The 14,915-nt window shown below is 37.9% G+C and overlaps 1 protein-coding gene across 2 annotated transcripts in view; it reads right to left on the bottom strand.

Moving 5' to 3' along the window:
• Positions 1-14,915, bottom strand: part of DCC (DCC netrin 1 receptor) — a 1,229,995-nt gene that overhangs the window by 436,948 nt on the left and 778,132 nt on the right. For both annotated transcript variants that reach the window (XM_079109018.1, XM_079109019.1), the window contains exon 8: positions 5,405-5,561. In XM_079109018.1, the coding sequence (XP_078965144.1) occupies positions 5,405-5,561 (157 nt within the window). The remainder of the gene's footprint in view (positions 1-5,404; positions 5,562-14,915) is intronic.

Below are 14,915 nucleotides of genomic sequence, written 5' to 3'. Positions count from 1 at the left end.
TCACAAGAGCAAACAAACATCACAACTAACCCTCAGAGACATAAGGCATATATTTACTCTAGTTGGGAGCCAGAAAATACAAAATGAATGGGGATATTGGAATCAAGTTTCAATATCGACTTTTATTTTCTCTCAATTTAAAAAGTTTTTACTGAACTACAGTGAGGTTTTTCAGTCGTTTAGAAACACAATTTATTTTTACAATTTGTTTGTTAGGAAAATACCTATTAAGGATATCACATTCTGTCTCTCTTCAACCTTTATCCTATCAGTTCTGATCAGTAAATGTCTACATAGGGCATGGTGCCAGACACTTGGGCAGGGAATGGAATAAACCCTAGTCTCAATCATTAAGGAGAGAAATATATACACATATATTTGGCCAAACAAACTAGGATGGACAATATAAAATACCATAGTAGTAATGCAATGAAAATGAATGGGAAGGGATAAAAGAAAAACAATTAAGGAATTCTGACTTGGGGGACTGTGGAGATATTCACATAATGATTGACATTTCAGGGAGGGCTTCAATTCAACCAATATTTAGTGAGTGTGTACTAGGTGTCAGGCACTGCTCTTGGTGCTAAGAATAGCTCAGTGGATAAAAGAGATAAAAACAACCCTTTGCACATGAAGCTTATATTCTGGTGGGGAGAAAGGAGATTAAGTAAAAAGTTAGTAAATATAAAGTAATAAATCTATGGTTTATAAAAAAAGAATGCGGGAAGTGTTAGGGGTAGGGAAAGAACTCCAAGTAAAGGTGACATTTCAGCCAAGATTCAGTGGAGGCTAGGGAATGATGCACGTGTGTGTCTAAGGTCCAATGGACATGCTATGCACACTGAAATGCAAATACAGATGTATGACGGGAAGCAACTCTTGGTATAGAGAGCAAAGTGAAGGAAGCCAGTGAGCAGGAGAGGAGATGGCAAAGAGGAAAACAGGCAGAGCAGCGTGTGCTGAGGGCAGAGCGGGGACAAGGTACCAGGAAGGAAGGTTTCTGTTAATTTTCTGAATGAGACAGGGAGTCATTCCAGGCCTCTGAATCAGAGAAATGACACTTGTGTTTTGAAAGGTCAACTCAACTCCTATGGCAGGGCCAGACTTGGAATGTTCATGCAATACTTTTTAATGAGATATAGCTGTACCTTAAGGAGAAGGGGTAAGAAGTCATAGGACTCAGTGTATGTTTTATTTTCATTTGCTTATCTGCCCTTAGTTTTTATCTATTGTGCAAACTGAAGCTAGACCAAACTAAAATAACATGAAAAACCTTTATGTGCCCGTCACTCAGTTGGAAATGTGAAATCACGGTCATTTTTTTCTGGGTTTATTTATTTATTTTTGGTACTGGGGATTGAACCCCAGGGTACTTAACCACTGAACCACATCCCCAGCCCTTTTTATATATGACTAAATATATGACTAAATACACACACAGGCACACACACACACACAAATCTATGACTACATATATATATTTTTTTGTTTGTTTGTGTTTTCATTTTTTTTTTTTTTTTTAGAGACAGGGTCTCACTGAGGAGTTGTTCAGTGCCTTGCTAAATTGCTGAAGCTGGCTTTGGACTCATAATCCTCCTGCCTCAGCTCCTGAGTTGCTGGGATTTGGGGAGTGCACCACTACACCCATCTTCCATTACAATTTACAGAAAATACCAGGTTTCAAGGTTTCATGGACTTTGGACATATTTTGATGGTACTCAAAATATTTACTGATGGATTTGATATAGAGTGCAAAACAGAAAGAGAGAAGGTAAGAATTCGTCCAACAATTTCGGTTTGATTCATGATAATGGTGAAATCTCAAGCTGGATGAGAACTCTGGAATGGTATGTGTTTGTTGGGAAGAAGTTAGAACTGAAGGAAAACAGGTACTTGGTTTTGTTCACAAATTTCACAGACCATGGGACATCTTGATACATCAAGGAAGAAATCAGATATATGATTTTGTATTGCAGGTAAAATGTTAGAACCAGAGATACAAATTTAGGTTTGTGTCAATGCACTGACAGAATATAAAGTCATGGATAGATTATGAAGTTATGAAGCGGATGAAAAGACATCCCTAAGGCCCGAGTCCTGAGGTGATTCAGTATTCACGGATCAAGGAAATTGGGAATTAAACGTAAGAGCCTGCAAATGAATGCCCAGAGGGGCAGGAACAGCATGAGGAGAGGCTGTGTAATAGAAATGAGATGAAAAATGACATCATGAAAAGGATATGATCAAGTGAGACAAAGCTTGCTGAGGGCCAAGTAATGTGAGAGGGCCAGGAACTAACTACTGGGTTTAGCAAAATGGAGGTCACTGGTGAACCTGGATAAGAGAACACTTGCAAAGAAATACAAGGGGCAAACTCATGATTGGAATTTGAGGGCATGGAGTGGCTAGACAATTGGAGAAACACTGTTATTAAAGGAAGAAGAGAACAAAGTAGTAGAGGAAGGAGGAGCAGGAGGAAGGGAGAATGTGTAGCAATGGAAGACAAATGCATTCTTCTATGCTGATAGATCTTATCCCCAGAGTAGAGGAAATTGAGGTAGGAAAGGAAAATGGCTGAAGATGTGCTCATCTACGTTGCAAGGAAGGGTGAGTTCTCGTACAAAGCTTAGCCTTGGTGAAAAGCACGGGCAGTTCTTTTATAGAAACTTGAGGAAATACAGATTATATGCCTAAAAACACATCTGGGTAGAGAAGTCAGACATGGAAACAGGCAGAACTTCCTTTCTGACGTTCCAGGAAATGAGAAGCAAGGTTGAACAAGAATGAAGGAAACAGAGAAAGGGTTAAATACTTGAGGAGAGAGGAAAAGGCATGAAATATCGTTAGGAGGATGTGTGAGAGACAGGACTGCAGCCTCACTGCCACTAGTATCAAGAGGCAATGTGAAATTAGAAGCTAGGAACTTACAGGGAGATGAGTGGGCCCAGTGATAACGGTCCTCTAACTGGATTCACCCCAGGATAGGTGGGAAGTCATATTTGCTGTTAGATTTTGCTACACTAGTAATAAGAAATTAGAGAGTAGCAACCAAACCTTGGGTGTGTATCAGCCTGTGTTTACAGCGATTGCCCATGCAATTTTAACTATTGAACAAGTGAAGTAAAATAGGAAGGATAAGGGATACGAAGATACCACAGGATCAATGAGTTACACAAGTCCCTGTGGAACCAAAGGTTTGCTGGGAGAAGGGACCCACATAGAAGATGGGAAGATGAGAGTCTGGAGTGTGAGTCCAGAGGACGGTGTTTGAAATGAGGATAATGCAGATGTTTTCACGAGTGCAGATGAAGACTATGGTGTGACCTTGGAAGTGAGTGACCACAGGGTATGGGAACAGATGATTGGGCTTGAAAGATAAGGAAGATTTTGACGAAGAGGAAAGAATAAAATTAAAAAGCAGGAAACTGAGCAGTTATGAAAATAAGTGAGTCACACAAAAATATTCCTCCTCCTCCTCCTCCTGCTTCAGAGCCCTGTTCTCAGCCTCTTTATCAGTGTCTCAGTTCACACCATTCTCAACCCCTTGGCTCTACCTGTGGGTAGTGACCACCCTGGATGCCTTGCCTGAATTCCCTCCATTAGCTCCCCCCGCAATCCTGAGGGGTAGCATAAATGGCTTTATTCACTCTAAAGGAGAGGCGTTATTCCTGTTTTATACAGGAGTAATACACAGAAGTCAAACATTTGGTACGTGGTAGGAACACTTCTGGATCCAGCCACATGGACTTCAGGGGGATACTTTTAACCATTTTAGGTTACAGGAACCACACTCTACCTATGTATTGATTGGGACGAGACTCTCATTCAAAGAACTCTGGATGTTTTTACATGCATGTGTTTACACAGAAATTTCATGATGTTTAAATGTAAGAATATTCACATTTTTCAGCAGCAAGCAAATGATCCTAACTCTATTTACAAAAAGATAACTATCAACAGTAAGGAGGATAGAATGGAAGGCGAGAAGCTATTCCCAGAGACCAGGTAAGTGAAGAAGAAAGTGAGAAAAAAGGACGCACAATGGACTGAGCTGAGAGAGACTTGACCAGCCTTGATGAGGAATGGCAGAGGGAAGAGGCAGGAAGGAGTAAAATATCAGCTAGGTTTATTGCTTGGTCAACTGGATGGAAGGTAGTAGCATAAACTAAGGGAAGAGTGGGAAAACATATTTACAGAGGAGACAGTGAGTGTGGTTTGGGGTATGTTGAATTTAAGGTGCTTCCAGGAAACCTGTGTGCATACATGGAAATGATTGGGATAGAACTATACCTCCAGCTTTCCCAGCTGCACACACTAAGTTCCAAAATTCCCATGAGACATCATAATGTGAAGTTAGTTGCAGAAAGAAAGCAAAAGCAAACAACTGACTCGTGGTAATAAGGTTAATATTAAATGACCTTAGCATGAGGCTCCCTCCATTAGCTATGTTTATTTTTTCATTTTAAAGTCAGGTCAAACTGCAAATGAAAATAGAAATTCAAAAAGAATATACTTTAACTATTGCTATCAATTAGAAAGAAAATCAGTTGAGGCCCAGAGTGAGTGGAGCTGCTTTGCACCACCTGATCACACTGCATCTTGGACTCTCAGGAGCCCACCGCATCCTCTACCCTCTCAGTCCTGAGGAATTCCTACAGAGAGCTGTGTGCTTAAAGCATTCACACACTCAGAATCTAGTGGACAAGCGCAGGAATCTCTGTTCCTCGCCAGGTGAAACCTAGCCAACACCTAATATCTACCAGGGATTAAAAATCCAATTTCAAAATCTTAACATGGTCTTAATTAATCTTAAGGAGAAAATGTTGGGAAAAAACCCCAAACAAAAGATGGCAATCTTACAAGCAGACCCATACAGTCACTGTTGCCTAGTCAATAATAATATTTACTACAATGACTCCTACCAAATACTAGGGACTTCTGCTACAACCCATAAGGGCCATTCTTAATTTTATCCTAACAAAAACCTTGCAAGGCAAGGATAATTATTTTTTTCCTCATTAAAGAGTAAAATAAGACTGAGGGAGGTCATTGTTTCCTTGAGATCACAGGATATCAACAATAGAGTTGGGGTTAGAAACTAGCCATAGGGTTCTCCTTGTACTCTGTTCTGTGAATGCCTCAGCTAGTTATCTTGTTTATCACTTTGAAACAAGGAAATAAAAACTTGATATCACAAATCACATCCTTGCCTTTTTTCAAGGAAATTGTATGTAAATGATTTAATTTATTCTGTAAACAATCTTGCTTTTAGAAACCACACATCTCCAGTTAGCATTTATGAAGGACAGAACAGAGAATCACAGTCTCCAGAGTTCTTGCCCAACACCTCCCACTGCCAATAACCAGGTGGATGAGGCTGAGATTTCTTGGTAGCACCTACCTGTTATCACCCTCTCTGGAGAAGAAGACCGTGAAAGTCTGAATGTTTCCTTTTGCTTCTGCAGGTGGACGCCAGCTGAGACGGACAAAGCGACTAGAGACCAAGACAGGAACCACGTCTCTGGGAGCGGATGGGAGGACGCTGGAGCTTGGCATGGCTGTGGAGAAAGGAGGGGGCTGTCAGAGGTCTTGGTGCCACAAGTGGGAATCAGACAGATAGAGATGACCTATAGACAAGTCCAGCCAAGTTGCCATCCCATGTCACACAGATCCCAAAGGAAGGCAGAGAAATGATGGAAAGAAGAAAAAATGGAATTAAGATACACTTGAATTCCTTGGTCTCAAAATGGTAGCTAACTAATAGCATAAAGCGTTGCATGGTGTATCTGTCCAGTTTTTATTACTTGTGGAACTCATGACAAAAGAGAAAAAAGTCTAATTAGGCAAGAAATAGGCAGAGAAATTGTATTTTAACAAACACATGAGTTCTAGATAGACCTCACTTTAAACATGTGTGTATAATTCAAAAGTGTAACAAGGATCAAGTTTCTCATGATGTCATAATAATTTCGATGATAAAATTATCTTGGATAAGAGGCATATTAGTGATGTCAAACTACAGCAAAATTATTTTAGGTAATTGATATGTTTCTCTGAGTCTTTATGGGAGGGAGGCAAAATAAATGAATGTCAGAACCAACACATAAATAAATGCACCTACCTATCTATCCACCCCCATAAACATATGTGTGTATGTGTGTGCATGTGTATGTGTGCATATATATTTTTTGTTTGTTTGTTTGTTTTTTAATACTTGATATTGAACCCAGGAGCACTTTACCAGCCTTTCCAGCCATTTCACTATATATTTTTTTTTTCAGATAAGGTTTCACTAACTGTCTGAGGGTACCACTAAACTGCTGAGGCTGGCCTTGAACTTGCAATCCTCTTGTCTCAGACTACCAAGATTACATGTGTGCACCACTGTACCAGGTTCATGTATCCATATTTGAAGTAAAAGCAAAGTTATTATAATTCAGACTATAAATTTAAGATGTTTTAAATATAAAATCAAATGTTCAGTGGCCATTTTGTCAAAGTTAATCTGAGTTTTTTTTTTTTTTTTGAAAGCAAAGGAAAAGGGCATAATCTCTCAGAGATTTACAAAGGTTTTTTGAATACCTTAGGGGAAAAAATGTGATTGAAGCATTTTAAGCAACAGTGAAGTCATCTGATTCCTGATAAACACTATAATCCCCTTTTCTTACACTTAAGGAGATTCTGTAACCAAGTTGATACTTTAAAATACTGTTTTCATTGTTCAAAGGTGTTTGACAGGGAAGACACAGAGCAAGTGGGTGTACATAAACTGACTTGGAGTAACACTCTAACTGGGAGTTGATACCCAAGGGACACCAACCTTACACCACACAGCCAAGTGCTTGCCTGTATGAGTACCTGCCCCTGGTAGCCAGGTAGCTACACGAAACCTTAATCCACTCCGAGTTTTCCGTTCAGACTGATACAATTCCAAGTAGCCCAGAATTAAAAGCAGCAAATTAAAAGTTGAAGTCTATTAGCAACTTGTCTCCGTGTGATCAACACCTTCCCATTCTCTCCCTGTTCCTGCCTGGTAACTCCTATTCTAGTCTGTACTACCAGGAGCTCGACTTTATTGAATTCCACATAGATGTGAGATCATACCATATTTGCTTTCTGTCCCTGGCTTGGTAAGAGAAATAAGTTTTGAAATCTATTGCACAGAAGAGTGACTACAGTCAATACTAATGTATTATATATTTTAAAATAGTAACTTTCACTGTGATGATGATAGGTGAATCAAGTGATACACATTAATAGCTTTATGCAATTATATCACATTGCATATATATTCAGAATATCACATTGTACCTCATAAAGGCGTACAAGCATTATTTTGTTATTGAAAAATAAAATATTATTTTTATAATACTATTTTAAAATATTACTTTAAAATGGCCCTACTACCAAAAATGCTATGTAGATTCAATGCAATTCCAATTGAAATCCCAATGATATATTTCATAGAAATAGAGAAAGCAATCATGAAATTCATTTGGAAGAATAAGACACCCAGAATAGCCAAAGCAATCCTTAGCAGAAAGAGTGAAGCAGGGGGTATCACAATACCAGACCTTAAACTGTACTATAGAGCAATAATAACAAACAAACAAAAAACCAAGAAAAACAAAAACAGAAACATGGTATTGGCACCAAAATAGACAGGTAGAGCAATGGTACAGAACAGAAGATACAGAGACAAATCCACATGAATACAGTTATCTCATACTAGACAAAAGTGCCAAAAATATACAATAGAGAAAAGATAGCCTGTTCAAAAAATGGTGCTGGGAAAACTGAAATCCATAGGTAACAAAATGAAATTAAAGCCTCTCTCTCACCCTGCACAAAACTCAACTCAAAATGGACAGAGGACCTAGGAATTAGACCAGAATCCTGAAAATAGAAGAAAAAGTAGTTCCAAATCTTCATCATGTTGGCTTAGGATCAGACTTCCTTAACACGACTCCCAAAGTGCAAGAAATAAAAGCAAGAATCAATAAATGGGATGGATTCAGACTAAAAAGGTTTCTCTCAGCAAAGGAAACAATCTTTCATGTGAATAGAAAGCCTACAGAGTGGGAGAAAATCTTTACTATATGCACTTCAGATAGAGCACTAATCCCCAGAATTTATAAAGAACTCACACAACTTTATACCAAGAATACAAATAACCCAATCAATAAATGGGCTAAGGAACTGAGCAGACACTTCACAGAGGAAGATATACAAGTGATCAACAGATATATGAAAGTGTTAAGCATCTCTAGTAATTAGAGAAATGCAAATAAAAACCACCCTAAGATTTCATCTCACTATAATTAGAATGGCTATTATCAAGAATACAAGCAATAATAGGTGTTGGTGAGGATGTGGGGAAAAAGGCACACTCATATATTGCTGGGTCAGATTGGAAACTGGTACAGGAACTTTGGAAAGCAGTATGGAGATTCCTTAGAAAACTTGGAATGTACCTACCATTTGACCCAGCTATACCACTCCTTCCTTGGTTTATTCCCAAAGGACTTAAAATCAGTATACTAAAGTGACCCAGTCACATCAATGTTAAGAGAAGCTCAATTCACAATAGATTATGGAGTCAACCTAGAAGCCCTTCAATAGATATGGATAATGGATAGACGTGGTATATATAAACAATGGAATATTACTCAGCCATAAAGAAGAATAAAATTATGGCATTTGCAGGTAAATGAATGGAACTGGAGAACATGGTGCTAATTGAAATAAGCCCTGAATCACTATCACGTTGGCTTAGGACCAGACTTCCTTAACAAGACCCCCATAGTGCAAGAAATAAAAACGTGAATCAATAAATGGGATGGATTCAGACTAAGAACCTTTTTCTCAGCAAAGGAAACAATCAATAATGTGAAAAGAGAGCCTACAGAGTGGGATAAAATCTTTTCCACACACATTTCAGAGAGAGAACTAGTCTCCAAAGTTTACAAAGAACTTACAAAACTTTACACCAAAAATACAAAGAACCCAGTCAACAAATGGGCTAAGGAACTGGGCAGAAGATATACAGGTGCTCAACAAATATAAGGAAAAGTTTTCATCATCCACAGTAATTAGAGAAATGCAAATTAAAGCCACTCTAAGATTTCATCTCACTCTAATTAGAATGGCTATTATCAAGAACACAAGCAACAATAGGTGTTGGAGAGGATGTGGGGAAAAAGGTACACTCATACATTGCTGGTGGAGTTGCAAATTGGTGCAGCCATTCTGGAAAGCAGTATAGAGAATCCTCAGAAAACTTGGAATGGACCCACCATTTGACCCAGCTATCCCACTCCTTGGTTTATACCCAAAGGACTTAAAATCAGCATACTACAGTGATGCAGCCACATCAATGTTTATAGTAGCTCAATTCACAATAGCTTGATTGTGGAACCAACTGAGATGCCCTTAAATTGATGAATGGATAAAGAAACTGTGATATATATATACACAATGGAATATTACTTGGCTATAAAGAAGAATAAAATTATAGCATTTGCTGGTAAATGGATGAAGTTGGAAAATATTATGCTAAGTGAAATAGGCCAAGCCCAAAAAACCAAAGGCAGAATGTTTTCTCTGATAAGTGCATGACAATATATTACAAGGGAGGGTGGTGGGGAGAATAGAAGGATGAAGGAACTTTGGATGGTGTGGAGGAAAGTGGGGAGGGAGGGGGGGACAGAAGGATAGTATAATGAAACAGACAGTATTACCCTATGTATATGTATGATTACATGAATGGTATGAATCTACATTGTGTACAAGCATAGAAATGAAAAGTTGTACCCCATTTGTGTACAATGAATCAAAATGCAGTCTGTAAAAATTAAAAAAAATAATTTAATAAAAACTTTTTTAAAAAAAGACTATTTGGTCTACAGTAAAATATTTGGCATTATAAAACAATAAAACCCCAAAGGCCCAGAGTTTTCTCTGATGGGTAGATGCTGATACATAATGGGGGGTGGGGCAGTAAGTAAAGGATGGAAGAACGTTGGATTGTATAGAGGGAAATGAGGGGAGAGGAGAGGGTGGGAGAAAGGAAAGATGGTAAAATGTGACAAACATCATTACCCTATGTACATGAAAGATTACATGAATGAGGTGACTACATCATATACAGCAGAGAAATGTAAAGGTGCACCCCATTTGTATACAATGAATCAAAATGCATTCTGCTATCATGTATAACTAAATAGAACAATTTAAAAATTAAAATATTACTTTCAATAATAAAAATAATATCACTAACATATTATTTGAAGCTGATGGGACTAACAAAAAATAGTGTTCATGAGCTATCTGCTAATAAAGGAGACAACAGAAAAACATTCTGCAAGACCTAATGATATACAATTGTACTATTCTTATAAAGAACCAGAGTATTTATAGCAGAATTTAACAAGTGCTATTCACAGGAATCACTTTGAATCACCCACAATTTGAAAGCTGGCTTTCAAATATTTGAGATATTTATATTCTGTAAATGCCAATATAATCTGTATTTGCATGTGTGAATTTGTAATTCATCGTTGCTGGATATCTCTGTTTTCTTCATTCAACTCCCCAAGTCCAGAGAACAAATGTTTTTCTGCACAGGTGATTTTAAGCTCCAAACTATAAATACACATTCGCCTACATATAATCTTCAAACTGGCTTTTGTAGCCAGACCATTTTCTCTAGTCATTACCAAAATCAGTCTCCATTCTTACATTCACTTTACACGGGGGCTGGCTGAGTCGGTATTCCTGCTGTGAACTAAACTTCTGTGAGTAGGAAAATCCTTTCTTGTGTGGAGAAGAGTCGAAGACCTCCAATGGTTCCAGAAACATTTTCAATTTACAATTCTCACGAGTTATATAAAGAAAGAGGAATTTTAAAGAATGACTGAAAACTTTCAAAGCAATTTCTGGATCCATAGATTCTTTGATTACTTCTTTGTAGATCAAAGTCTCCCTGTTTTTTGCCTGATCAGCATAGTATTTAAAATAAATGGAAGATTGGCAGTGAGTTGATCGATCTCATGCAGCAGAATGGTGAAGGGAGGAGAGAAGACTGATGTCTGTATGTGGAGCAACTCTTAAAAATATGGCTGATATTAAGCTTCCTGACAGCAACCTTTACTTCCACACATCATAGACATTTCAAAGGAGCACACTGGAGTGAAGTCGCTCTTTTCCTTCCCCGCTCAGCCTACTTCACCTCTGGACCACTCTTTTAGTTGTGGTCACGAGATCCTCTGAAGTGTGCATCCTCCATTCCTGACTCTCCCCGACTTAGCACGTCCTAGAATTCCCCATCTGGACATCTTGGAAAGCTACCTGTGCTGCCACATCTGCATCCATGGCACCCTGCTCTCTTGCCAGAATTCCCACACTTGTCTCCAGGCAACTTGGCCTTTCTTAAATTCACCTTCCTCCAGTATCTTCTCTGTACAGCATCTAGAATGCGCTTATACAAACACACCCTTGTCATATCACCTCTTCAGTACTTATTTGTCCTCCATATATTCCCTTTATCCCAATGGCAAGCTCCAAATTCCTTATTCAGTTTTCTCACCTGCCTGGCTCCTGCTCCATTTGTCTTGGTTTGGCTTCTCTCATGAACTGGACCTCAGAAAAGAACTTAGGGACAAACACTTTGTTTGGGAAGTGATCCCAGAAACACCAGTGGTGAGTTGAGAAGTAAAATAAGGCAAAGTGCGAACCCTATAAGAATAAGTTATGTAGATGGTTATCAGTGTGGGAGACCAAAGGGCAACCATGCTGGGGACCGTGGGAGTCAGTGGACCTGCCGCAGCTTCCAGAGCCTTCTCTCCAGCAGGTCCCATGCTTTAACAAGCTCATCTCTTCACCTAACTCCTCCTTTCCCTCTTGTCTTAGTTTAGGAGCCTTTTCGTTTGGGAAGACTGACCCAAAGCATTTGTCAAATATTTAATAGATAATAGTTAATATTCTAATAGAGGACGTGTAAAAGTCAATCAATAATTAATGTCTGTATTCAAAAGTAAGGTTCAACCTGACAAATGATGAAAGCAATATGCCTCAAAATGAGACCTAAAAACTCCCTGTCCCAGTGGCAAGACTTTGAAATTGTATCATAGCAAAAACCAGGAAAAGGAGGTGGTATCCAAAGTGAATGCAATCCAAAGAATAGAATGCTTTAAAACAACAGTATAATAATATTTTGATTTTGTCCAGTATTAAAGAACTTAGGTAATAATTATTCTATTGGGTTAAATTTTCTATAAAGCCATGAACTTTCCAGACACCAGACTTCTTTTCTTTCATATATTTAACATATAATGTTTTTAGAACTTTGTCTCCGAGCTCACCTTCATCCCTTAATATCTCACATTGGCCAGTGTGTGGCACTCTCACATATGGTCAGTGGGTTTGTCTGAGTATCACCTTAGGGGGAGTCAAGGTGGCAAAATCCTTTAATGTAAAAAAAACAGTCACAACCATTTAGACAAATATTTACATTTTTATAAATTTATTACTCCAAAAACAACAAATGCCCCCTTATCAGTACATCAGCACATCAATCTAAAATCACAGGTAGCACGTTTACTCAAAATGCAATACTTGTACAGTTTTTCAGTTCAAAGAAAATGGGATCTTTACACTAGACTTCTTCTTTAGAAACAAACTTTCAAAAACCTAACGAATGATGACATTCAAGATGAGAAGAGAAGTTTTCAAAATCCCTGAAGACCACCCACGGGTATGATCATCAAAAATGAGCTGGCACCTGCGCCCACCCAGAGTCCGCCAAGGAACAGAGCTTGGGCAGTCTGCACACAGATAGCTGCTGTCCCCACTAGGCTTCTGGGAGCTGCTTCTCAGGAAGCCCGTCCAGACTCAGATGGCTTAGATAAAGCTCAGAATAGAATTAATCACGGACTCTTTACTTCAATCTAAACAGTTGTTATACGAAAAAGGAGTGACACGTTTTTAACAAAGGAATGGCTTCTTACTTTATACAGCAGAATTAATTTTGTTCGTGCTAATCCTCCATGCTTGCTCTCAACAGTAACTTGTCTTCAAATAAGGTCTCAATAAAGAACCAATCAGGACCTCTTTTCTTTGCTCTTGGAGGCCTAATCTCCAGCCTGGCCCTAATCTCTCTGGCCCATTACTGTTACCATGGTTACAGCTTCTTTATCTGTTGTCATGGAGAAGAGAAGGTGAATTTGCCACACTACAACAACGTGGTCTTTTTCTTGAGCACACCTTTTTAAAATTTTTTATGATAGCAGAATCCAGGAAAAGGATGTGGCTTCTGAAGTTAAGCAAATCCAAAAAATAGTTTGGAAACAACAAAATACTAACATTTTGATTATGTCCAGTGCAATAGCCTTGGTAACAATTATGCTATTGAGCGTATTTTTTCTGTAAATAATCTTTCTTAGTAGCAATTTTTTTCATATTAATATATAGTGCTTTTAGATATTTGTCTCTGAGTTAATCAATAGTATACTACCTTAGTTCTGTTCAATAGATATGAAAAGTAAGATGTATTAATAAAAACAGAAATACTTCATTTGCATTAAACTTCAAACAAAGCCAGGAGACTTATCTCCATTTCATTTTCCATGCTAACTAAAATACTATACATGTGGCCACCAAGTCTAACTGCTTTATGTCTGCAGTCTCTAAGACTGAATATTTAATAAAATAAAATATAAATAGATATCATTAGTGAAGTGATAGGAACATCTAATTGTTCTAAGGCAAACATCTATTTTCTTTCTTTAGATTTTTTTTCTTCTTTACCCTTGACAATAAACTTTAGCTTTTTATTGTCCACATGGAGAGTGGATAAAAAGTAAATTGGTTTAAAATTTACACAAAATAATTTCACAAACTTGACAAAATTAAGCTTGGTTGCTATTATTAATTTTATAGAGAATATTTCTTCCAAGATTTTTGCATTATTTTCAAATTCAAAGAATAATTGCTCTTGAGAAAGTATAGCAGGAACTTTAGTAAAATTAAGAAATAAAGATTTTTTTAAAATAGTGATTTAAAGCAATTTTTATATTATGTTATGGTTTGGATGTAAGGAGTCCCCCAAAAACTCACATGTGAGACAATGCAAGAAGGTTCAGGGGAGAAACAATTGGGTTGTAAGAGTCTCAACCCAATCGGTGAATTAATCCCCTGATAGGGATTAACTAAGTGGCAACTGAAGTGGTGGGGTGTGGCTGGAGGAGGTGGGACTCAGGGTGTGGCTTTGGGGTATATATTTGTATCTGGCTATTGGACTCTCTGCTTCCTGATCACCATATTGTGAGCTGCTTTCCTCCGCCACCCTCTCCCGCCATGATGTTCAGTCTCACCTTGAGCCCTGAGAAATGGAGCCAGCCTCCTATGGACTAAGACCTCTGAAACTGTGAGCCTGCAAATGAATCTTTTCTCCTCTACAGTTGTGCTGGTAGGGTCCTTTATTCACAGCAGCAAAAAAAGCTGACTAAAAAAATTAATGTGAAATTTAATACACTATTAAATTTAATATTTCCATAAAAGAATTGATTGAGTTAGTGTCTAAAAGTGAATCACCAATATTTATTGAATGCTTATCAAGTTATTGAAGTGAGAATCATTTATTTTTAGTCTTATTTTTATTTATATAAAGTAATTGTATTTATCACACATAGTATGACAATTTGATACATATATCAAATGTGTAATGATCAAATCAGGGGAATTAGCATTTCTAACCCCTTAAACATTTATCATCTCTTCATGTTGGGAACCTTCAAGCTTGTCTCTTGGAGTGCTTCATAAAAATATCATAAATCATTGTGAACTACATTCACTCTACTGTGCTGTAGGATGCTAGAACATATTTCTCCTCCTTAGCCTTATTTTGGTGACTT

The sequence above is a fragment of the Sciurus vulgaris genome (assembly GCF_902686455.1).
Source record: "Sciurus vulgaris genome assembly, chromosome: 13".
NCBI classification, from domain to species: Eukaryota; Metazoa; Chordata; class Mammalia; order Rodentia; family Sciuridae; genus Sciurus; species Sciurus vulgaris.
Note: the sequence above shows the minus strand (reverse complement) of the source record. Positions and strands in the feature narration are given on the sequence as shown.